Source organism: Lolium perenne, chromosome 4 (genome assembly GCF_019359855.2).
Source record: "Lolium perenne isolate Kyuss_39 chromosome 4, Kyuss_2.0, whole genome shotgun sequence".
NCBI classification, from domain to species: domain Eukaryota; kingdom Viridiplantae; phylum Streptophyta; class Magnoliopsida; order Poales; family Poaceae; genus Lolium; species Lolium perenne.
Genome location: NC_067247.2, coordinates 220016841 through 220044032, shown reverse-complemented (window position 1 = coordinate 220044032; position 27192 = coordinate 220016841). Strand labels below are relative to the sequence as shown.

The following is a 27192-nucleotide window of genomic DNA, read 5'->3' as shown; positions in this document are numbered from 1 at the left end:
AATGATCTCATGAGCTGCCTTACATGATTGAGATCCATATGATGATGCTTGTAATCTAGATGTCGTTATGCTAGTCAAGTGAATTTTACTTATGTGATCTCCGGAGACTCCTTGTCCCACGTGTGTAAAGGTGACAGTGTGTGCACCGTGTGGGTCTCTTAGGCTATATTTCACAGAATACTTATTCACTGAGTTATGATTTGAGTTGGATGTCTCTATGAACTTGTGGTGTGTTAGTACCTCCTGTGAATGCTCAAAGTGACAACGTGGGGTGTTCATTAGTACTTGGGAATACATCTTTAAGGTTTGCCTACATGATGAATTAGAGTTCGTTATCTTGCCAGAGAGTAATTCGGAATAGCATAGTGAAGTGCTTATATTTATATTCCTTTATGATTGCAATGTTGAGAGTGTCCACTAGTGAAAGTATGATCCCTAGGCCTTGTTCCCAAATACTGCTATCACTGCTTGTTTACTGTTCTACTGCATCCGTACTTCCTGCAATATTACCACCATCAACCACACACCAGTTGTAGCATCAAGCTATTTTCTGGTGCCATTACTACTGCTCATATTTATTCATACCACCTGTATTTCACTATCTCTTCGCCGAACTAGTGCACCTATTAGGTGTGTTGGGGACACAAGAGACTTCTTGCTTTGTGGTTGCAGGGTTGCATGAGAGGGATATCTTTGACCTCTTCCTCCCTGAGTTCGATAAACCTTGGGTGATCCACTTAAGGGAAAACTTGCTGCTGTTCTACAAACCTCTGCTCTTGGAGGCCCAACACTGTCTACAGGAAAAGAAGCGTGAGTAGACATCAGCGTGTCGTCGCCTCGTCGCCCCACTTCGTATCACTTTCGGTCTTCTGGAAGCTTCGTGGAAAAATAAGACCCTGGGCGTTGATTTCGTCCAATTCCGAGAATATTTCCTTACTAGGATTTCTGAAACCAAAAACAACAGAAAACAACAACTGGCTCTTCGGCATCTTGTTAATAGGTTAGTGCCGGAAAATGCATAAATATGATATAAAGTGTGTATAAAACATGTGAGTATCATCAATAAAGTATCATGGAACATAAGAAATTATAGATACGTTTGAGACGTATCAAGACTCCCCTTGCAGCGTGTCTTGATCTCCCCGGCAACGGCGCCCGAAAAAGAGCTTGATGACACGTAAAGCACACGTCCGTTGGGAACCCCAAGAGGAAGGTGTGATGCGTACAACAACAAGTTTTCCCTCAGTAAGAAACCAAAGTTATCGAACCAGTAGGAGATGAAGGCCACGTGAAGGTTGTTGGTGAAGGAGTGTAGTGCGGCGCAACACCAGGGATTCCGGCGCCAACGTGGAACCTGCACAACACAATCCAAATACTTTGCCCCAACTTAACAGTGAGGTTGTCAATCTCACCGGCTTGCTGTAAACAAATGATTAAACGTATGGTGTGGAGAATGATGTTTGTTTGCGAAGAACAGCAGAGAACAATGATTGCAGTAGATTGTATTCAGATGTAAAAGAATGGACCGGGGTCTGATACGTCTCCGACGTATCGATAATTTCTTATGTTCCATGCCACATTATTGATGATATCTACATGTTTTATGCATACGTTATGTCATATTTATGCATTTTCTGGAACTAACCTATTAACAAGATGCCGAAGAGCCGATTACTTGTTTTTGCTGTTTTTGGTTTCAGAAATCCTAGTAAGGAAATATTCTCGGAATTGGACGAAATCAACGCCCAGGGGCCTATTTTCACACGAAGCTTCCAGAAGACCGAAGAGTCAACGAAGTGGGGCCACGAGGTGGCCAGGAGGTAGGGCGGCGCGGCCCAGGTCTTGGCCGCCGGCCCGTCTCTGGGCCTCGTGACGCCTTGACCTGCCCTTCCGCCTACAAATAGCCTTCGTCGCGAAACCCCCAGTACCGAGAGCCACGATACGGAAAACCTTCCAGAGACGCCGCCGCCGCCAATCCCATCTCGGGGGATTCAGGAGATCGCCTCCGGCACCCTGCCGGAGAGGGGATTCATCTCCCGGAGGACTCTACACCGCCATGGTCGCCTCCGGAGTGATGAGTGAGTAGTTCACCCCTGGACTATGGGTCCATAGCAGTAGCTAGATGGTTGTCTTCTCCTCATTATGCTTCATTGTCGGGTCTTGTGAGCTGCCTAACATGATCAAGATCATCTATCTGTAATACTATATGTTGTGTTTGTTGGGATCCGATGGATAGAGAATACTATGTTATGTTGATTATCAATTTATTACCTATGTGTTGTTTATGATCTTGCATGCTCTCCGTTATTAGTAGAGGCTCTGGCCAAGTTTTTACTCTTAACTCCAAGAGGGAGTATTTATGCTCGATAGTGGGTTCATGTCTCCGTGAACTGGGAGTGTGAGAAACCTCTAAGGTTATGGATGTGCTGTTGCCACTAGGGATAAAACATTGATGCTATGTCCGAGGATGTAGTTATTGATTACATTACGCGCAATACTTAATGCAATTGTCTGTTGTTAGCAACTTAATACTGGAGGGGGTTCGGATGATAACCTGAAGGTGGACTTTTTAGGCATAGATGCATGCTGGATAGCGGTCTATGTACTTTGTCGTAATGCCCAATTGAATCTCACAATACTCATCATAATATGTATGTGCATGGTCATGCCCTCTTTATTTGTCAATTGCCCAAGTGTAATTTGTTCACCCAACATGCTATTTATCTTATGGGAGAGACACCTCTAGTGAACTGTGGACCCCGGTCCATTCTTTACATCTGAAATACAATCTACTACAATTGTTCTACTGTTCTCTGCAAACAATCATCATCCACACTATACATCTAATCCTTTGTTACAACAAGCCGGTGAGATTGACAACCTCACTGTTTCGTTGGGGCAAAGTACTTGGTTTGTGTTGTGCAGGTTCCACGTTGGCGCCGGAATCCCTGGTGTTGCGCCGCACTACATCTCGCCGCCATCAACCTTCAACGTGCTTCTTGGCTCCTACTGGTTCGATAAACCTTGGTTTCATACTGAGGGAAAACTTGCCGCTGTACGCATCACACCTTCCTCTTGGGGTTCCCAACGAACGCGTGTTGTACGCGTATCAAGCTCTTTTTCTGGCGCCGTTGCCGGGGAACAAAGAAAAATTACACCACAGAGATTTCTAACTCCCACGTCAACTGCACGCCAGCAACTCTTTTTCTGGCGCCGTTGCCGGGGAGATCAAGACACGCTGCAAGGGGAGTCTCCACATCCCAATCTCTTTACTTTGTTTTTGTCTTGCTTTATTTTATTTACTACTTTGTTTGCTGCATTATATCAAAATACAAAAAAATTAGTTGCTAGTTTTACTTTACTTCCTATCTTGTTTGCTATATTAAAAACACAAAAAAATTAGTTACTTATATTTGCTTTACTTATTTCAATATGTTTCCTTTTAATTTTACCGTAAAAGACATGCCGGTAGGACGTAGGTCTATAATTGGGAGAAATAATATAGAAGAATTTTTCAATCATGTTAGTACCGTTGAAGATTTTGAAGATAGACACTTGGTAGAACTCGCTCCTACTTATGAAATTGCTGCTGCTGCTTTAGTTCGCATGTTGGAAACTAAATTTGTTAATCTCAATCCTATAATCCAACACATGTTTCTTACACTCGGTGATATGGAAGAAGGGGAAAAGAAAGATTTTGTTTTAGAAACCCTTCTTAGAGAATTTGGTGGTATAGCAAGAGAGGCTAGAAAGGTCTTTATTAAATATAAGATGCTTGGTTCTTATACCAATTTTGTTAGTATCCTTGAAAAGATGGATATGGATAGAATTAAGTATACTAATAATGTTAATAATGGTGGGGAGATTAAAGCACCAATACCATGTAAGCTCCTAGCGATGAATGATGCACTAGAAAATAACTATGCTTGGCTTGTTCCTGAAAATTTGTTTGATGAGAGTAGCAAGCCCAAGATTAATAAAAAGGGAGCCGCTAAAACTTATGTATCTAATATACTATGCATGGTTGAGAAAACTCCACACCCAGCTGTAGATGCACCATCTCTTGATAATACTTGATACACACTTTCTGCGCCTAGCTGGAAGGCGTTAAAGAAAAGCGCTTATAGGAGACAACCCATGTTTTTACTACAGTATTTTGTTTTATATTTGAGTCTTGGAAGTTGTTTACTACTGTAGCAACCTCTCCTTATCTTAGTTTTGTGCATTGTTGTGCCAAGTAAAGTCGTTGATAGTAAGGTTCATACTAGATTTGGATTACTGCGCAGAAACAGATTTCTTTGCTGTCACGAATCTGAGCCAAATTCTCTGTAGGTAACTCAGAAAATTATGCCAATTTACGTGAGTGATCCTCAGATATTTACGCAACTTTCATTCAATTTGAGCATTTTCATTTGAGCAAGTCTGGTGCCTCAATAAAATTCGTCATTACGAACTGTTCTGTTTTGACAGATTCTGCCTTTTATTTCGCATTGCCTGTTTTGCCATGCTCGATGGATATTTTGATTCCATTGACTTTCAGTAGCTTTGTGCAATGTCCAGAAGTGTTAAGAATGATTATGTCACCTCTGAACATGTATATTTTGATTGTGCACTAACTCTCTAATGAGTTGTTTTGAGTTTGGTGTGGAGGAAGTTTTCAAGGATCAAGAGAGGGAGATGATACAACATGATCAAGGAGAGTGAAAGCTCTAAGCTTGGGGATGCCCCGGTGGTTCACCCCTGCATATATCAAGAAGACTCAAGCGTCTAAGCTTGGGGATGCCTAAGACATCCCCTTCTTCATCGACAACATTATCAGGTTCCTCCCCTGAAACTATATTTTTATTGCATCACATCTTATGTGCTTTGCTTGGAGCGTCGGTTTGTTTTTGTTTTTGTTTTGTTTGAATAAAATGGATCCTAGCATTCTTTGTGTGGGAGAGAGACACGCTCCGCTGTTGCATATGGACAAATATGTCCTTAGGCTTTACTCATAGTATTCATGACGAAGTTTCTTCTTCGTTAAATTGTTATATGGTTGGAATTGGAAAATGATACATGTAGTAATTGCTAAAATGTCTTGGATAATGTGATACTTGGAAATTGTTGTGCTCATGTTTAAGCTCTTGCATCATATACTTCGCACCCATTAATGAAGAAATAGATAGAGCATGCTAAAATTTGGTTTGCATATTTGGTCTCTCTAAGGTCTGGATAATTTCTAGTATTAGAGTTTGAACAACAAGGAAGACGGTGTAGTGTCTTATAATGTTTACAATATGTCTTTTATGTGAGTTTTGCTGCGCCGCTTCATCCTTGTGTTTGTTTCAAATAGCCTTGCTAGCCTAAGCCTTGTATCGAGAGGGAATACTTCTCATGCATCCAAAATACTTGAGCCAACCACTATGCCATTTGTGTCGACCATACCTACCTACTACATGGTATTTCTCCGCCATTCCAAAGTAAATTGCTTGAGTGCTACCTTTAAACAATTCAAAATTTATCACTTCTGATTTGTGTCAATGTTTTATAGCTCATGAGCAAGTATGTGGTGTTTATCTTTCAATCTTGTTGGGCAACTTTCACCAATGGACTAGTGGCTTCATCCGCTTATCCAATAATTTTGCAAAAAGAGCTGGCAATGGGATTCCCAGTCCCAAATTAATTAACAAAAAAATAGACACTCCTCCATGGTATGTGATTGTTGGACGGCACCCGAAGGATTCGGTTAGCCATGGCTTGAGAAAGCAAAGGTGGGGAGGAGTGTCATCATAATAAAACTAAAATAAAAAGGCACTCCTTCATGGTATGAGATTGTTGGCAGGCACCCGAAGGATTCGGTTAGCCATGGTTTGCGAAAAAAGGTTGGAAGGAGTGCCACACAAAAATAAAAATAAAATGGGAGCCGCTCTTTGAAGTTTTGTCTGGCAAGGGGTTAGAGTACCCACTACCATTCGTTGACAACAACAAACACCTCTCAAAATTTTGCTTTTATTGCTCTCTATATGTTTTCAAAATCAAAGCTCTAGCACAAATATAGCAATCGATGCTTTCCTCTTTGAAGGACCATTCTTTTACTTTTATGTTGAGTCAGTTCACCTATCTCTCTCCACCTCAAGAAGCAAACACTTGTGTGAACTGTGCATTGATTCCTACATACATGCATATTGCACTTGTTATATTACTTTGCATTGACAATATCCATGAGATATACATGTTATAAGTTGAAAGCAACCGCTGAAACTTCATATTCCTTTGTGTTGCTTCGATACCTCTACTTTGAATTATTGCTTTATGAGTTAACTCTTATGCAAGACTTATTGATGCTTGTCTTGAAGTACTATTCATGAAAAGTCTTTGCTATATGATTCAGTTGTTTACTCATGTCATTTACATTGTTTTGATCGCTGCATTCATTACATATGCTTACAATAGTATGATCAAGGTTATGATGGCATGTCACTCCAGAAATTATCTTTTTTATCGTTTACCTGCTCGGGACGAGCAGAAACTAAGCTTGGGGATGCTGATACGTCTCCAACGTATCAATAATTTCTTATGTTCCATGCCACATTATTGATGATATCTACATGTTTTATGCATACTTTATGTCATATTTATGCATTTTCTGGAACTAACCTATTAACAAGATGCCGAAGAGCCAGTTGTTGTTTTCTGCTGTTTTTGGTTTCAGAAATCCTAGTAAGGAAATATTCTCGGAATTGGACGAAATCAACGCCGAGGGGCCTATTTTCACACGAAGCTTCCAGAAGACCGAAGAGTCAACGAAGCGGGGCCACGAGGTGGCCAGGAGGTAGGGCGGCGCGGCCCAGGTCTTGGCCGCGCCGGCCTGTCTCCTGGGCCCCTCGTGACGCCCCTTGACCTGCCCTTCCGCCTACAAATAGCCTTCGTCGCGAAACCCCCAGTACCGAGAGCCACGATACGGAAAACCTTCCAGAGACGCCGCCGCCGCCAATCCCATCTCGGGGGATTCAGGAGATCGCCTCCGGCACCCTGCCGGAGAGGGATTCATCTCAGGAGGACTCTACACCGCCATGGTCGCCTCCGGAGTGATGAGTGAGTAGTTCACCCCTGGACTATGGGTCCATAGCAGTAGCTAGATGGTTGTCTTCTCCTCATTATGCTTCATTGTCGGGTCTTGTGAGCTGCCTAACATGATCAAGATCATCTATCTGTAATGCTATATGTTGTGTTTGTTGGGATCCGATGGATAGAGAATACTATGTTATGTTGATTATCAATTTATTACCTATGTGTTGTTTATGATCTTGCATGCTCTCCGTTATTAGTAGAGGCTCTGGCCAAGTTTTTACTCTTAACTCCAAGAGGGAGTATTTATGCTCGATAGTGGGTTCATGTCTCCGTGAATCTGGGGGAGTGACAGAAACCTCTAAGGTTATGGATGTGCTGTTGCCACTAGGGATAAAACATTGATGCTATGTCCGAGGATGTAGTTATTGATTACATTACGCGCAATACTTAATGCAATTGTCTGTTGTTAGCAACTTAATATCGGAGGGGTTCGGATGATAACTTTGAAGGTGGAATTTTTAGGCATAGATGCATGCTGGATAGCGGTCTATGTACTTTGTCGTAATGCCCAATTGAATCTCACAATACTCATCATAATATGTATGTGCATGGTCATGCCCTCTTTATTTGTCAATTGCCCAACTGTAATTTGTTCACCCAACATGCTATTTATCTTATGGGAGAGACACCTCTAGTGAACTGTGGACCCCGGTCCATTCTTTACATCTGAAATACAATCTACTGCAATTGTTCTACTGTTCTCTCCAAACAATCATCATCCACACTATACATCTAATCCTTTGTTACAGCAAGCCGGTGAGATTGACAACCTCACTGTTTCGTTGGGGCAAAGTACTTGGTTTGTGTTGTGCAGGTTCCACGTTGGCACCGGAATCCCTGGTGTTGCGCCGCACTACATCTCGCCGCCATCAACCTTCAACGTGCTTCTTGGCTCCTACTGGTTCGATAAACCTTGGTTTCATACTGAGGGAAAACTTGCCACTGTACGCATCACACCTTCCTCTTGGGGTTCCCAACGGACGCGTGCTGTACGCGTATCAAGCTCTTTTTCTGGCGCCGTTGCCGGGGAACGAAGAAAATTTACACCACAGAGATTTCTAACTCCCACGTCAACTGCACGCCAGCAGGGTCCACAGTTCACTAGTGGTGTCTCTCCAATAAGATAAATAGCATGTTGGGTGAACAAATTACAGTTGGGCAATTGACAAATAGAGAGGGCATAACAATGCACATACATATCATGATGACTAATATGATATTTACTTAGGGCATTACGACAAAGAACATAGACCGCTATCCAAAGATGCATCTATGCCTAAAAAGTCCACCTTCGGGTTAGCATCCGCACCCCTTCCAGTATTAAGTTGCAAACAACGGACAATTGCATTAAGTACTGTGCGTAATGTAAACAATACAAATATCCTTAAACAAAGCATCATTGTTTTATCCCTAGTAGCAACAGCACATCCATAACCTTAGAACTTTCTGTCACTGTCCCAGATTCAATGGAGGCATGAACCCACTATCGAGCATAAATACTCCCTCTTGGAGTCACAAGTATCAACTTGGCCAGAGCCTCTACTAGCAACGGAGAGCGTGCAAGATCATAAACAACACATATATGATAGATCAATAATCAACTTGACATAGTATTCCATATTCATCGGATCCCAACAAACACAACATGTAGCATTACAAATAGATGATCTTGATCATGATAGGCAGCTCACAAGATCTAAACATGATAGCACAAGAGGAGAAGACAACCATCTAGCTACTGCTATGGACCCATAGTCCAAGGATGAACTACTCACGCATCAGTCCGGAGGCGATCATGGTGATGTAGAGTCCTCCGGGTGATGATTCCCCTCTCCGGCAGGGTGCCGGAGGCGATCTCCTGAATCCCCCGAGATGGGATTGGCGGCGGCGGCGTCTCTGGAACTTTTCTCATATCGTGGCTCTCGGTAATAGGTATTCGTGACGGAGAGAATATATAGGCGAAGGGGCAGAGTCGGGGGAGTCCCGAGGGGCCCACCCCATAGGGCGGCGCGCCCCCCTCCTGGCCGCGCCGCCAGGTGGTGTGGGGCCCCCTCGGCTCCCCTTCCTTTCCTCTTCGGACTTCTGGAAGGCTCCGTGGAAAATAAGACCCTGGGCTTTTGTTTCGTCCAATTCCGAGAATATTTCCTGTGTAGGATTTCTGAAACCAAAAACAGCAGAAAACAGGAACTGGCGCTTCGGCATCTTGTTAATAGGTTAGTGCCGGAAAATGCATAAAAATGATATAAAGTGTATATAAAACATGTGAGTATTGTCATAAAACTAGCATGGAACATAAAAAATTATAGATACGTTTGAGACGTATCACTCCTCGGAGACACCACCGACCAAATGAGAAATGGATCCACCAAACATTTCCTTAAGCTTGATCCACATCTCATGAGATGACTTTCGCTTTATATATATCAAGAACCTACGAAAATCGGGTCTCAAGGAGAATAAAAGCTCATTAGATACTTGAGCTTCAAGATGTAAGTTTTTCTCATCCTCTAAAGATAGATTTTGAGAATCCATCGGAGGAGAAAAACCGACATCTAGAAATTGCTCAATATTTGGGCACAAGGTCCGAAGATTACAAATCAAGCAATTTCGCCACAAAAGATAATTTGTGCCATTAAAGACAATTGTGTCATTGTGCACTATACTAGCCAACATCTTTACTCTCAAGGCGGTGAAGCCTTAAACAAGGAGAGACCTTGCTCTGATACCAATTGAAAGATCGAGATGTCGCCTAGAGGGGGGGGGGGGTGAATAGGCAATTACAAACTCTTACGGATTTGTCTTGTAAGAATGCGGAATTAAACTAACGTTTAGTTTACAAGCACAAAATCTAAATATGCTAAGCTCAACTAAGTGTAACAATGGCAACTAGAGCTAAGCAAGATAGGCACAAGATATATGTAGCACAAGTGATAGCAAGATATATGTACTTCAAGAACGATGGCTATCACAAGGAAAGAGAGCTCGGGTATAGAAATAACCGAGGCGCGCCGAGACGAGGATGTATTCCCGTGTTCCCTTCCTTTGCAAGAAGGTACGTCACGTTTGGAGGAGTGGAGGTCCCACGAAGGATTCCCCGTGCCACGAAGGCTCACCCTATTCTCCGAACCACACCCACGAAGGATAATGGCCCTTTCCTTATGGTTAGCTTTTCCTCCGCTCTGGAGTTGGCAAGCTCCACAACCACTTCACAAGCTCCACGAAGGAGAAGCCCGGGCCCCTTCACAATCTTCCACGAAGAGATCACCAGGGCACCAACCAAGCCAACTAGGAGGTCTCCCTCCAAGAGTAACAAGCTCACGGTCTCTCACTCGAACTAATCGTGGTAGAGAGCTCAAAACTATGCAATGATGCAAAGCAAGAACACTAGAGGTGTTCAAGTCCTTCACACTCAAATCCCACCAAAGCAACGAATGCTAGGATGAGATTGGAGAGGAAGAACAATGGGGAAAGTCAACAAAAGACTCCAAGATCTAGATCCCAAGAGTTCCCCTCACTTAGAGGAGAAATGGATTGGTGGAAGTGTAGATCTAGATCTCCTCTCTTAGATCCCTCAAGAATGAGCAAGAATCATGGGGGGAGACAAGAGAGAGAGCAAGTTCTTCAAAGGCAACAATGGAGGTGAGAGAATAGAAGAACTGACTAGCCCAAGGTGGAAGAAGGGGCTATTTATAGCTAGGGAGCAAATATACCCGTTGGGGGAAAAAGACAGAGAAAATCGCACAGGAAACGGGCAGAAAAAACGGCCAGAAAACAGGCCCAGCCGGCCGACCGAAAATGGCGCCGAGGAGGCTGGCCGGGCGCCCGGTCGGGCCGGCCCAACATCCGGACGGGGCGGCGCGCCGCACTGGGCGGCAAACAGGCAAGGGGGCGCGGGGCGATGCGGGGAGCAGGCCGCGTGGGCGGCGCGGTGGTGAGCGGGCGGCGGGGCACCTGGCCGGTGCGAGCCGGCGGCTCGGTAGCGGACCGACCTCGCAACCGGTTATGGACCAGAAAGCCACTGGCCGTGGCCCGGATGGCACCAGCGCCGGGTCAGGCGCGGACCGGGTGGGCCGGTGGCCGGTCCGGTCAGGCCGGCCGGTCGGCTGGCCCCTTCTTTTTCTTTTTCCTTTTATTCTTTTCCCCTTTTTCCTTTTTCTTTAATAACGAATGCTCCCGAACCCCGATTCGAATGAAACCAATTTTGTTTGGAAGATAACAACAAATGCTATCTAATAGAAAGTGAAAACACAAGAATCTGTATGAGGAGATTTTATCATGAATATAAAAGGTAGAACCTTATATCATGAATAACCGGTAAAATCACCCAACCTCGAAAACGCAATAGAAGATGCATGCTAACTCCGTTTTCGATGAACTTGGGCTTGTTGTAAAGCTAGCAACAAGCTCAAGAACCTCTCACCGAGAAATACCAAGAAGCAATAAGAATATGCAAAGTATGCAAAGGATTGAGCTCCCTAAAACGATGTGATCAAGTTACCCAACCGAAAGCCCCTCTTAATAGTGCAGCTATCTATCCTATAATCCGGTCTCCCATCAACCGCCTTGAGACCGGTAAAAGGAAAACCTATCAAGGTCATACCTTTGGCTTGCGCATCCCGCTTGATCTTGATGATAACACTTCAAGCTCCACACAAGCCGGAATGCCTCACTTGATCAATGTTGCTTCGTGAAGACTCACAAATGCTCCCCCATACACTATGATGGGAAAGCTCCATTGATGCACATCTTCACATGTCCATTATCACCAAATGGACGACAATCTTCAAGCATGTGATCCACTCAAGATGCTCATCTTGAACTTGCCCAAACCAACCTTGTATCTTCTCATACTCACTTAAGATAGAGCATGGCTAATATTGAGTTCCACCTAAGAGCTCCATCTTCATTTCTTCATCTTGATCATATCACATATGTATCTTGAAATCGACGATCTTGATACCAATACACAAGGTGTATCTTTATCTTCATGGTATCCATACTTGAATCCAACACATGGAATACAAGAAGTACCTATGGAATATTCCTTCATATAAACTCAATGAAAACATTAGTCCATAGGGGTTGTCATTAATTACCAAAACCACACATAGGGGCAATGTACCCTTACAATCTCCCCCATTTTGGTAATTGATGACAAACACAATAAGAGTGTTTATATAATGAATATTAGAAACAAGTACGCAACTTATCCGAGAATAAGTTATATACAAGAGGTTGTATTTGATATGGTCAAGTAACACAAAGCTACTAGCCCATATCAAAACCGACTCTACTCACACAACTACAACAAATGTAAGGGATGTGAGTAGAACCAATATATATAGAGAAAACTCCCCCACAATGTATGCACATGTGATGAACATGAATTCATTGCATATATTGTCAAGATTAACCTTTGGGATAGTTTCCACTATATATATACAACCATGCAAGACATATAAATATGGAATGCATGAGAGGCAAAACACTTAAGCACAAACCAAACTTAAGTATAAAACCGTTCCCTTAAACCCTCTAAACTTCTCCCCCATTGGCAACAAGTGCCAAAATGGGTGAAAAATTTAGAAAGCCAATATAATGTGAGATCCTCCCCAAAGTGTGCACTTCTCATAATTTGAGTGGAATCAAATGCACATATCCAATGATGTATACTTGAAGGAAGTCAAACTATATTGAGGATCAAAGATTGCATAAATATAATCATGATGGAGAAAGTTTTCACAAATAAAGCAAGCAATAAAAGATCCAATTAGACAAACAAAGATATCATGATAAGAGAGATATAGTGCTTTGAATAAAATAAGGAAGCTCCCCAAGGTTCGTGCATAATTTATAGTGTTTGCATTTGAATACAACATGCACAAACATGGAATCCTTACTCCCTCTATATCATTTAGAACACAACCAAGATAAAGATAATATGCTTATCAAGAATAACTTGAGTCCAACAATTACGAGATATGAGTGCATGAAGAAAAACAAATAAACCAAGCACTCATAAATCTTCTTTACCAACACCACTAAAAACAAAGGGATAAAAGATGGTCGGCAAAGAATAAGGATATCAAGGTGATGGATTAACGCTCTTATGTATATGCGTTTCTAAAGTGGACAAAGTGATCCATAAAGAAACATGCACACACAAGAGGTTAACAAAATAGATAAGACAAGATATCCACGATGAAGTCATAAAATATACCAAAGGATGTTTGCTTAAGAAGCATATATAGCCTATGGCTCCAATTTTCACTTATGGTATATGAATGAACTTCAACCAAGTTAAATCTCAAGAACATCACAACTAACAATAAGGGAAGTAAAGCTAGTTGGAGTGTTTTGAGAAAGGCAACAAGTATCACAAATATGGATTTATTTCACAATTTCATCAATATTGCACACACGAGCTCTTTAAGGAATTCATATGCAATCAATTGCTAGAGGGCATATTTGTGATAGGTGAATCATAAATATGATATATATATATATATAACCTATCATATGCATCTTCTCAAATTACTCAAATGTTCAATAAGAAGTTTTACTTTAAAAGGATTTTTCAAGAACCGTAATATTTTCGAAATAAATAATTCCATGCCAAGATACAACCTACAAGAGGTTGGATGCTATATGAGAATGAATGAATAAGATACGTGTTACCGAGATAGCGATGGCATGATGTAGTAGATAAGATTCCATCGATCATCCTAGCTTGACTCCAATTATCATATGGTGACAACACCTTCCTTATAGATGAGACAAGCCTCCATTGCATCTCCAATGTACCTAAAACAACATTCAAGTACATCTTGGTCCCCAAACTCATTGGGTCCAACATGGTTAGACTAACCACAATATATAGGACACACTCCATATAAATATGTGCATATTTAGATGAAATTTGAATTTCATGCACATCTTAGCCATTTAGGATTTGATGGAGTATACCCTATATAATTGATCAAAGAAAGCAAACATGCTACAAATATAAACAAATTACATATAAGCACACATAAAGACTTTAAAGATCCAAGAAAGATATACTTTGGACAAAACACCAAATGAACTGAAGAAGGCATAAAGATGTGACCAAACAAATTTGTTGTCCAAAATATATCAAGGTCGCAAATCACAAAAGATTTGTTCAACAAAGTTCAACAAATGAACTAAGAAGAAACCATTGAGCATAAAGGATGAAATAAAGCAAACATGCTCAAGGATTTATCTTGTTCAACAAATAAAGCATAGAAGAAGGAATGAGATAGCAAAACTCCCAAAAGAGCAAGGTTCGAACAAATAAACCAAACCCTCTACACTTTTCACAATGGCACAATGTACCGTAAAGAAAAAATTTGTCTTACAAAACAAACACTTGATATGAATCATGAGAATTTATCAAAAGATTTTTCAAAAGAACAAGGAAGACACATGGGAGCAACAAGGATTTGTTGGAAATAAAATAAGGCAATAAGAAGCAATCCAAGGTGAAGGTGATCCATAAATTCAACCACATACAAGATTATCAATTGTCAAAGACAATGAGAATATTGGAATTAACTTCCGGTGGTATATTAACAAGGATAGTAAGGATCAATTTCACAATAAAAGGCATATGATAAGTATATAAAATTAAGCACTATGCATGGATGAAGATTCTTGATAGCTTCAACTAGTCAAACAATCACGCACGACAATGATTAGAATAACTTGAAGCAAACAGTGTCCCAAATAAGATATAGAGATATGTATTTGAGGAAAACCGTACCAAGAATTTCTTACTCAAACAAGAATCCATAAGATGAGCAATAAAAGCTTTTTAATAGAAGTGGAGCTTGTTTGAGCAAACATGCCACCTATGAACAAGATAATTAAGAGCATCAACTCTAAGTGCCATAACCTCATATGTTCACATTTTCTAGGCTTGTGATATGTACAAAACATATTACTCTATACCTAATAATAAAGGAGCTAAGGTTTCTACCAAAATTTTCGTCCAACAATTATTTGGACCTTTTTGCCCTCCCACCAAATCACATAATACTGCAATTTGCCATCGTAACGGTTGGCTATTCTTTTTCTCTCCGCCCGTCGCCCGCCTCGCTCACGCTTGCTGCACACCCACCGCCGCCGGTTCCGCCTCTGCTCGCCTCGCCCTCCTCCTGGCCTACCTCGTCTCGCGCCACCAGCCACATCGCCCTTCCGTTCGCTTCCGCCAGATCCTCTCCTCCGAATCCCCGCTCGATCCCCTGCATCCACGTCCGCCGGTCCGCCCGCAGCGCTCCTGCCTTGTTCCAAATCACGCGCGCACGCCGCTCCGCGTTGACTGCCGCTCCGCGCGGGCGCCCACCAGGCCCAAGCCACGAGCCGCTCGCATGCCTCCACTCTTCCGGTAGTCCCTGGCTCCCTGCGTGCCTCGCCCAACCCAGCCGCCGCTCACCTGCTAGCCCACGCGCACCAAAATCCCGGGGATCCCGAGTGGGGTGGTCACGCGCATGCGGTGCTGGGCGAGGCGGCAGCGTGGAACGAGATGGGAGGCATCCCTGACAGAGAATTTATTTGGGTCTCTTGGACTGGGAGGTCTCCCGCCGACCTCGCGCGGCCCCTCTGCCCGTCCATGGCGCCGCGCGTCCTCTTGCCGTGGTGTTCGTGCGGTGAGGTCGCCGTGGTCCTGGATACATCCATGTCCGAGGCAGCGTCCGTGATCTATCTCATCCGCGTTACCGGCGTGAGACGTAGGCAAACGTTGGAGTGCCGTGCATCTCCTCTGGCATGGTCCTCCGATCCTGTTGTTTCTAGATGTGTTCGCTGATGTTGCTTATATCAATCTGATTTTTTTCTTGGTTGTTTGCTCACCACGCTGGAGTTTCTGCGGGTGGTCTGGCGAGGCTGTCAGCATCTCCCCGTGTTCAGCTTGCCTGATATGCTCGTCAGACTAGGTGTTGCATCATTCGCCGGCTTGCTCGCTCGACCTGGTGGTGTACGGGTTCTGTTCCAGACTGCAGTGTATGCCGTGCTTTCAGGCAGGGACTAAACAGACTCAATGCAAATCTGCCAAACGTCTGATTAATAATAATGTCATGAATCATATTTCCTACTGTCCATTAAACGGGCCTGTATTGGGCTGCTGTAGATCGTGCTGTGGAGGTTCTAAGAAGTTAAAAGAGAGAGAGGCGTATGCATATTTTGGGCTGAATAGTCCCACCTCGTTCCCTTACACCAAGATTTACCTGTTTATATACGATGGTGGAGCCTGATGGACAAAGAACTGTGCTCTGGGACACGTGCATGAATGAAAGGAGATGATGTCTCCGATGAGAGGATTGTGCATTGAACGGGACCCATGATGGGCAAAAAACTTTGTGGGACACGTGCATGAATGAAAGGAGATGATGTTGCCTATGATGTATCCGATCTGATCAAATCGACCGATGACAGAGTTTGGTCCCAACGGGGCGTTTGCTCGAACCGCGGCAAACAGAGAGGGAAGGGGAAGAGGAAGCTGACCGCATAGCCGGGAAGAGACCAGACTAATATATCTAAAAAAAAGATGCGCTTTTTATACCCTATTTTGACAAATTTTAAATGGTTATCTTCCAAAATGTCTTATATATTTATTATGAACAAAGGTAGTAGATTACTATACTTAAATAAAATAAAAGATCTAAAAAGGCGATCTAAGGACGGTAATTTTTCGTACCAACAAAAATCCATACCTAAATTAACGTAATAGGATGAAATATAACAGTATTTAAATAATTTGACAATAATATTGGACGGTGTTATGACCTGTATTTCTGTTATTTGAGAAGACGGTTAGGCCGATGGGTAACGGTATACCTAAATTAATGTAATATATATGAAAAGAAAGAGCGGCATGTTATGAGGGGCTTACTGACACGAAAAAGATATCACTCAGGGTGTTTTTCTACAAAGTGTATGAATCTCAAAGACGAAAGTTTTCGAACAATGATGTGAGGGGGTGATGGCGACACATTTGTGTATGTTTTCGAGGCTAAATAAACGGATAGATCGAGGATGCGGTAACGGTACACCTGACAGAGGAGGCGTCGTGGATGTGCTAAGTCTAGCTAATTTCTGCCTACTTGATCAAAAAAATTCTCACATGTTGTAAGCTCCGAAAGGTCTCGCGCACACATACCGGCATATGTGGACCAAGAAGAAAGTGGAAGATGTGTGGCTATGAAGGTGGAAGAAGTCTGGGACAAAATTCTTGATCACGAGTATTCAATATAAAACAATCTGATATAAATAGAAAACTGGTGTTATTTGAGTTCTAATTTGATGGAGGTATATCTAAAGCCTTTGTTGTGCAACTTTATGAGATTAATTTGAGAGATCTATATGTGTTTGGCCGTAGCAACGCACGAGCACTTTTGCTAGTCTCTCATAATGTGATAAAACATTTCTTCTAAACAAGAGGCAACTAAAATTCGACTATAGATGATTAATGGACATTTTGGATGAGCAATCGGGCGACGCCTAGCAAAAGCAGGCGTTCGTGTTGCGGTCGAATCTGGTGCAGTCGCATCGATCTGGAGGACCCGAGCCTAGGGTTTTATTTGGTTCGACCCGTCGCCTCGCGTTACGTGGCCGCCACACTCCCAAAGCCAAAGCCAAAGTGATACCCTCCTTCCTCACCGCAGCCTCCTGCTCAATCCTACGCCGCCGCCAGACCGAAGAATCCCCCCTTCTTCCATCGGACGCCACTTCGCGTCGGCGGCGGCCAAGGAGAGTCGCCGCAGATGGCGGAGCGTTTGACCCGTATCGCGATCGTGAGCGAGGACAAGTGCAAGCCCAAGAAGTGCCGCCAGGAGTGCAAAAAGAGTTGCCCTGTCGTCAAGACCGGTAATTTCCTCTATCTTTCCGCCTTCGCGGTTCGAGCGATGGAGTTTACGCTTTGTCCGCGGGTGGTTTTGTCGAATCGAAGTTTAGATCCATTTCCACGGGGCAATCTGTCCGTAGAATGATTCTGATTTGGTGCTGATTGATCAGCGGATAGTCGATGCGAGATCTGAGAATTTAGAGAGCTTAGCATGGCCACCTATAGTCTTGACGCATCGTTGCTCTGTAACTTAAAATTCTGTCTAGTCCTCATACATGTTACTAAGTACTTTTTTTAGACAAAAATGTTACTTAGTACTTGCTGTTTAGTTAGTTATTCATAGGGTACATCTGAATAGCTGTGTGCCCCATTTATCCACTTCCCTGTTGTTCTTATCGTGATTCTTATTGCAATATCGTGCTATGCACACTACACTAGCGATTTTCATAGACCTTGAAGTGTTGCTGTGATTATGACAATTTACTGATTTGTTGTACAGGGAAGCTTTGCATCGAAGTTAGTCCAGCAGTGAAACTTGCTTTCATTTCTGAAGAGCTGTGTATTGGTTGTGGTATTTGCGTTAAGGTATGCCTGTAACTTTATACAGCTGTTGTATAATTTTTCTGAGTGCTTTCATATATTGTTCTCACTTCTTCTGCAATCGCTGTTGCAGAAATGCCCATTTGATGCCATTGAGATCATCAACCTTCCAAAAGATTTGGAAAAAGATACTACCCATCGCTACGGACCAAATACCTTTAAATTGCACAGGTTACCTTTTTTTATAATAAGAGAGCTTAGTTTGTCTGAAGTTGCACTATTTGGTTATCTGTATGTTTAACAATCTGGCTTAAAGCCATTCGTCTCGAAGAAGTACTAATTAGCACTTGCAGGTTGCCTGTTCCAAGACCTGGTCAAGTTTTGGGCCTTGTTGGTACCAATGGAATTGGGAAGTCAACTGCACTTAAAGTGTTGGCTGGCAAGCTGAAGCCTAATTTGGGACGCTTCAAAGTATGTTATTCCATATCTCCCATCTGGTTTCCCTTTTCTGGCCATGGGTTTCTCTTCTCAGCTGGGTTGTTTTGGAAAATGTCCCTTACTCCATTTTTTTCTGTAATGTGCGCAAAAGATGGTTATTAAATATTAATAGCTCTGCATTATTTTTTTGCAGAATCCACCTGATTGGCAAGAGATTCTGACATACTTCCGTGGGTCTGAACTTCAGAATTATTTTACACGTATATTGGAAGATAACCTGAAGGTGCTACCTTTTTACTCACTGTACTTGCAATCAATTGCAGGATTTGTTGCTTTGTAGTCTGCAATAAGCTCTTGGTTCTCTGATTTGCTGATACTTAGTCTGCAATAAGCTCTTGATATTCTGGTTACAATCACTTCACACGCATGCCACCAGATTTTTTGGTGAAGCATCTAGGTAGTTTGACCATTAAGCATATGAGTGTAGATAGGAAAATTGCCCGTGCGTTGCTACGGGTTGATTGAAAATATATGTCTTAGTGTTAAATATCATTATTTTACGATAATCATTGACGCAACACAAGTTTAGTCCCAAAATGTGTTGATGCACGTATCCCAACCTGACAAGATGATACAACAGAACTATGATCGATTACGCGCAATAGCAGTAACATTTGAGGATTTCTTGAAGTGGTCTGACATGTAGACTTTCACTTGCAAAAAATCATTTGTGATGTCTTATGCATCCCGTTAGTACGAAATATTTTTGCAGTGTTAAATATTTTAGGCCCTACCGAGACTATTTTGTCTGACTGTCAATATTTAATTTGTTTGAACTCATGTTTTATTATTGGTTAAAAAACTCTTTTATTCAATATAGATAACCTTCTACACTTTACTTTGGATCTTAAAAAAATCTAACATTGTGGAGGCCAGATGCCGGCATTGTCTCATACAAGAAAACAAAGAGGAGAACTGCACAAATAAAAAAAAAAGATAACTCATAACAGCATATAAGTCAGTTCTATACTTCTATTCCCATCGTCTCTTCTTCCAGGTAGTACATCTCTCCTTGGTGTTACCATTCACGATGCTGGCCATAGCGGAGACACATCTAATTCCGTACCTCACCTGCGGAATAGCCTTCAACACACAGCTGCTCCTCGATCGACTGTGTTAAAAAAATCAGTATAATGTTTAGCTACTTCACGACCGAAAGATTTCAGCTACCACACGTCTAACCAGTAATAACAAGTAGTCATCTACCGATCACTTTACTATGCAACCACCGTAAAACTTGAGAAACAATGGAGACGAAGGCCTGAAGATGACATACTACCGTCACTATAGCCGACGAGCGCGTTGAGTGCGACCCACGAGGTCGACGATCAAGGACGCCAAAAAGTCACCTCTTACTCCGGCGACCATGCTCACGGTATGTTCGCGCTCTTGCGCCGCCGCCCATGAGTGCTCTCTGGGATTGCTTTTCTCTGCCCCTCACATTTGGGGCGACACCCAGCTAGCCATGAACAATGCCGATCAAATAAACAAAGAATCATCTCAATAACTTCTCCTGCGTGACCTTTTTGCCATGTTTCTCTTGATCATACATCTTGTAAAGCCTGTCGATCTGATTCTCCATTGGTATGGTAATAATGTGTACGAGTTCAAGGCAGTCTTCACGCACATCGCCTCCTCTATATAAACTCTGTAAGAGACATAGAGATCCCGTTCGACAAACTCAGGGCTAGGGTTGCGGCGTGCAGGTCTGCTCCCGTCAAGCGCTCGGGTGGGTGGCGGCGGACGGGAGAAGCTTCTCCAGATTGAGTTGGTTCATAACGGATAAGAGCCGTGTATGTATCAGCACGAGCGTTTGCACCGTAACCTCACACGGAGCCTCGACCTGGACTGTTTTTAATGGGAGCAAGGCCTGAGAAACCACACCTGATACGTACGACCTGAACTCTTATTTATCGATCTGAACTCTTAATAGGAGCGAGGTCCGGCGACTCATGAAAAGCCCATCACGCGTAGGATTAGTGATAGGAACCGATCGGGAGATAAACTGATGAGGAAACAATTTTGACGATGGAAGGAAACGGACGGGATCTGATTTTTATTTAGTAGACCCGGTACATAACTAACAGGTGGCAGTGGTGGGTAATTTTCATCAACTTTAGGGGCAATTCTAAGTTGGACGAAAAACTCGCAAGAAACCTTATTTTCTTTATTATTAGGTATAGATATAGATAGTCTGCTGTTATTCAAGTCTTGGATTGCCACCGTACCCTAGTTACTGACATACCTATCCGGATACTCCGACATGTTTAAATATGCTGTTGCATTAATTGTTTTGTATTAGCACAATTCACTGGGCGGTCTTTTAACTTGGCAGCTTGTTTCATTTTAGTTCATAAACTCTCAAATGGTTAAATTCGGCATAGGTGTTCACTTTGATTCAAAACTAAACATTTTACTCTTCGGGAGTGAAGGAACATTAGTGAATTTGAGAGTTTATGATCTAAAGTGAATCCACAGATTAAGGACTCAACCGGCACGCCAAGTTTAAGGACCACCCCCTGTGTATCTTGCACATTTAGTATCTGTCCTTTTACTTTTGAATTCTTCTGAAATTGTGCACACTATCTCTGTCCCCCTCTTCAACAGGCTATCATCAAGCCCCAGTATGTCGACCACATTCCAAAAGCGGTCCAGGGAAATGTAGGGCAAGTACTTGAGCAAAAAGATGAGCGGGATATGAAAAATGAGCTATGTGTTGATCTTGAATTAAACCAAGTCATTGACAGAAATGTAGGAGATCTGTCCGGTGGCGAGCTTCAGAGATTTGCAATAGCAGTTGTTGCTGTACAAAGTGCAGAAATTTACATGTTTGATGAGCCATCAAGTTATCTTGATGTTAAGCAGAGGCTTAAGGCTGCACGAGTCATTAGGTCTTTGCTTAGATCCAACAGGTAATGAATATCTGTTGTCCTGATTATCTTTTGAATCTTTGACCAGAAGCTTGAAGAAATTAATGATCAAGTGTTGTATGTTCTTTTCCAGCTATGTCATTGTTGTGGAACATGACTTGAGTGTCCTAGATTACCTGTCCGACTTTATTTGCTGCCTATATGGGAAGCCAGGTGCTTATGGTGTAGTTACGTTGCCATTTTCGGTCCGAGAAGGTATCAATATTTTCCTGGCTGGATTTGTTCCAACAGAAAACCTTCGATTTCGAGAGGAATCTCTTACATTTAAGGTAACATTGCTACATAAAATGTGAAATACTTGTTCTGTTATGGAACTTCGTACTCATGTTAGTGTTGTCTTGTTAGATCGCGGAGACCCAGGAAAATGCGGAGGAAGTTGCTTCGTACCAGCGGTACAAGTACCCTACCATGACCAAAACACAGGGAAATTTCAAGCTCTGTGTAGCTGAGGGTGAATTCACTGATTCTCAGATTGTTGTGATGCTTGGTGAGAACGGCACAGGGAAAACTACATTCATCAGAATGCTGGTATATCTCTCCATTCCTCCCATCCCACCCCCTCTCTGTCACCTTATGTTGCAAGTCTTGTAAATAGTGCACGCATTCAAATGATACCAACAGAACCTTTGAATCTTAAGTCATCTTACCATTATGGACACTGCAAGCTTAGCAACTTTATAGAAGTCACCGCGCGATTGAGTTGAAGGCTGTAATTTGAATTCTAAGTATGAAATGTCTTTTTTATCCTTTGCTGTGAAAGTTCCACATGTATACTTCTGAACAGGAGGTTTTGGATAGTGCTAAAGCGTGTGAGTTTGTCGCTGCTTGAAATCTAATGTATTACCATTTAGTATGTTGCTGGTTGAAAATGTTCATCTGAGGGTAGTGCAGTTTACTCTTCATTTTTTATGGAGTCTGACGCAAAATCTTTGAAATGCAGTTTGACTCCCAAGAGCATATGCTCCTACAGTCTGCATGCGGAAAATAATTTTATGGATGGCAAAAAATCTGAAAAATATTAGACGTGTATATGTTCGTGTCAGTTGGTTGTTTGCAAATTTTTATGGACATAACACAAATATTGTGACATGTGCTGAAAGACAGATTTGTCTCTTGATAGGAACGCATGGAAATCAGCGATCCATGTGCTGGAATCGTAGTTTACTTGTTCTTTTTTGCTCTCTCTCCTTGTTTTGGTTTTCTTATGCCTCCGTTGGGTTTCATATCTAGCCTACTCTAACTAGCTTGGGAAAGGCTTTGATGTTGGAATCTTAGTTTCCTTTTCCTTTTTCTTTTTCTTGGGGAAAAGTACATGTTGATTTTGCATGAAAATTTGCATGAACAAAGACCATTGTTACAAAACAAGTACACGAAATTTATGATTTAATTTTTTCTTTCAAATTTACTGTTCACCCGGGAGCCAAAACTCCATTCCCAACTATTGATATAAATAAGGTATGAATTTTAGCTTGTTGATAGATTAAGGTGTGATTTTATAAGAAGATATGCTATTTGCTATTACTTGATGCCACTTATGTGAAGCTCATTGTCTTCTCTATGTTACTGTACTGTATGTTTGTTCTAATTTTATAATAAGGTTTGCTAACACCTGACTACTTAACTTATGTGAAGCTTATCTTGATTAAAGAGCATAGTTTAGTTCGACTGAATAAAACCCACTTTGCATCTTACGTTCCTTGTTTGTTATAATTGAACAGGCTGGGTTGTTGAAGCCAGATACTGTGGAAGGAACTGAGGTTGAAATCCCTGAATTTAATGTGTCCTACAAGCCTCAGAAGATTAGCCCAAAGTTCCAGCATCCAGTGAGGCACTTGCTTCACTCGAAGATACGGGATTCATATACTCATCCTCAGTTTGTGTCTGATGTCATGAAACCACTACAAATTGAGGCACTCATGGACCAGGAGGTTATTAATTTATCAGGTGGAGAGCTCCAAAGAGTGGCATTGTGTCTGTGCCTTGGAAAGGTATTTTCTGCTTTTACATGAATTTTGCAAGGAATGAAGCATAATGTTTTTACATTCTACGGTTTTCAAAAGCTTGCAGACATCTCATTGGATATTGTTTTTACATGTTTGATATAGTAAATGTGTTTTGTCCATTTGCCTTTTAAGACTTAATTTTCTAAGGTCTGCATTCGTATACCTGGAAGATTTTGGATATTGTGTGAAGAACAGAGATGGTAATAGCATATGATCCATAATTCATATGAGATAACCTTCAGCATATTAAGATATAACGCATAGTCCGTTGTTCATGTCTGAACACTTCACGTAAACTTTGTCAATCATATGGTAATGTTGAGTGGAACCAAGCACATACATTCTATCAGCTTGGCAGTTCTAACTTTGTGGTTGTTGTTCAGCCTGCAGATATTTATTTGATTGATGAACCAAGTGCATATCTCGATTCAGAACAGCGCATTGTTGCTTCAAAGGTTATCAAACGATTCATCCTACATGCAAAGAAAACTGCATTTATTGTTGAGCACGATTTCATCATGGCAACCTACTTAGCGGACAAGGTTATTGTTTATGAGGGACGTGCCTCTATTGACTGTACTGCCAATGCACCACAGTCTTTGGTATCTGGGATGAATAAATTCTTATCGGTAAGTGTGAAGTAACTCATAGGTTACACAAGTCTTTGGTTCAGTTTTATAAAGCTTTCTATAAGATTGATTTTCCATAGGATTCACCAAATTTAGACTTGCATATATAGAAACTTACATTGGTTTCTTCTTTACTGACATTTTCTTGTTTTGCTGTGCTAATTTTCTTTTTTTTGTTCATTGTTTTGTGATAGCATCTTGACATTACATTCAGAAGAGACCCGACAAACTATAGGCCCCGGATTAACAAACTGGAATCTACAAAAGACAGAGAACAGAAGAATGCAGGATCCTACTACTACCTTGATGACTAATGAGGTAAGCATAGGTTGCTACAATTATATTCATATTTTGTTATTCTTGAAGTAGTGTTTGGTCTTAAGTAATTTGCTTCTTTTTGGCCTACCATTTAGATTCTTCTTGGAGAGCTTCTCATGCCGATAATGTTTTAATCCGGTGGATCTATATGCACAAGGCTAACTGGAAGCTGGCACTACATAAGACTGAGGCATGCAAAAATAACTGGGTTTCGGTTATAAAGCAACGCATGTGATGTTGATGCTGTATTTTTGTTAGTTTGATCTGTATGGCGTGAAGGAAGCTGAGTGGCTCTTGAGGGGAGAATGATTATCAGTTTTTGTGTATCTGCATTGCTGTATCATGGCTTTACCATCTGGCATTCTCTAATCCTTGAATTATAGGACACAAGGATATTTTGAGTTATATATTTTGTTATCTATGAACATCATATATTTTTGGGTACCATGTCGTCTCACTGGGCTGGTTCATTAATAAATTACCATGAAATCTCGGGGCATTATCTAATCTGCTATTTATAACTCTCCAAAGGAAGTGGTTGATTCAAAGGATCGCCATTGGAATTTTGGAGCATTTATATGCAACTACAAATAGGAAAGGAAGATGCTGAGCGTCCCCCGGGGATTAGAATTTTCAGCCCCCGGATCCAGGAGGTGACACGTGTCCCTCACTTGGTCAAGGAACGATTCATTCCGAACGAACCATCCCCACTCTCTCACATAAAAAACTTTGACCGCCGGCTACTCCTATCCTGGCCGCCCTTCTCTAACCCAATCGTCGACGGAGAAGGTGCTTGCCGGAGAAGATGATATCGCCGGAAAAGTCGTTGTCGTCGCCGCCGGAGAAGACATCGTCGCCTATGTAGCAACGCTGGACACCCCTTGTAGCAGCGCCTTACGCCGCTGGTAGCAGATTGAGCGACCCACTGCTTGCAGCAAAAATAGCGTCGTGGCTGGAGGAGCCGTCGTCGGAGAAGACCCCAAGCACTGGCAGCAAAGGCATCCACCAGAGGTAGCAAAGACAGGTGCCTATTGTAGCAAGGCCTCCCGCCATAGTAGCAACTTCAGCCACTGCCGATGCAAAAGGCCGGCCGCCCCCTTGTATCAAAGCCTAGCACCCAAGGTAGCAAGGCCCTGCACCCCATGTAGCAAGACCTCCCTCCCCTTGTAGCAACGGCTCCCGCCGCCCACCGCCGGTAGCAAGGCCGGCCGCCTATTGTAGCGAAGCCCGTCCGCCCTTGTAGCAAGCCCAGCCGACCCTTGTAGCAGCAGCCATCTCCACACCAGCACCACCGCCGGCGCCGCCGGGACCTTGGGCAGCTTCGAAATCGGAGAAGCAACGACGTTGACCTCGAAGAGCTGCACGTGGAGGGGTCAGGCGAGCCGATGACCGTGCACAGGGGAGGCTCGTCGTGGGCGCCGACGAGGACGGGCCGCGGCTACGGAGAGCGAGGTCGGGGGAGGCGGCGGACGCGCGCAGGGAAGGCGAAGCACGGCGTGGCGGCGGGGAGCGAGGCCGGGGGAGGCGGCGGTCGCTCGCAGGAAAGGCGAAGCACGACGCAGCGACTGATAGCGAGGTCAGGGGAGGCGGCCCACGCGCAGAGGGAAGGGGAAGGATGGCGCGACGACGGGGCGCGACGGCGGAGCGCGATGGCATGGCTGGGCGCTGCGGCGGAGCTTGATGGGGATTTCTCGGTCTGGCGAGCAGTGTTGCGGGAGAGAGAATAGTCGTAGGAGATAAGGTTGTGGTGGGGGGCCCACCCATGAGGCGTGTGCTGGGATGCTGGGGCGAGCACGTGCACGATGAGGCTCATCCGACGGCCACGGAGGCGGGGGGTTGCGACGCGTCTTGTCCCCCGGGGGGATTAGATCATTTTCCAATAGGAAATGCATCGAGGCATTTTGTTTCAGTGATGACTAACATCAGAAGAAAAAAAAGATATGTCGTGCCGTGCAATGGGTTTAAATCCTGTGAACCAAGGAGACCAGGACGGAATCTGTGTCATTCTTTTTGACAACTTTATACCTCTGTTCACTCAGATATTGGTATAGCTGAATGTCCGTGGTACTTTAAGATTCGTTCTTCGTTGCACTTGCACATGTAAACATGATTATGCAAAGTCGAGTGTGTAGGAAAGATACACGTACGCAACCAACGTAATTTTGTAAACGGCCTTACTTAACCATAGAACAATCAAGCAGTATAAATCTTTATAATGCTTCTCTTGATCGATATTGACATAAAACTATTGGCAATTTTTTTGAACATTTTACTAAATAGACAAATAATTTACAAATCAT

The 27192-nt window shown here is 42.8% G+C and overlaps 1 protein-coding gene across 1 annotated transcript; it reads left to right on the top strand.

Annotated features, from left to right (window-relative positions):
* The first annotated feature begins 17719 nt into the window (after positions 1-17719).
* On the top strand, positions 17720-25336 carry LOC127294993 (ABC transporter E family member 2). The gene is made up of 12 exons (XM_051324893.2): positions 17720-17997; positions 18474-18559; positions 18648-18745; positions 18868-18985; positions 19146-19235; positions 21620-21924; positions 22016-22211; positions 22288-22470; positions 23661-23930; positions 24329-24574; positions 24769-24892; positions 24988-25336. The coding sequence occupies exons 1-11, from the start codon at positions 17895-17897 to the stop codon at positions 24886-24888; spliced, it is 1815 nt and encodes a 604-aa protein (XP_051180853.1). The 5' UTR covers positions 17720-17894; the 3' UTR covers positions 24889-24892; positions 24988-25336.
* The last annotated feature ends 1856 nt before the right edge of the window (positions 25337-27192 follow it).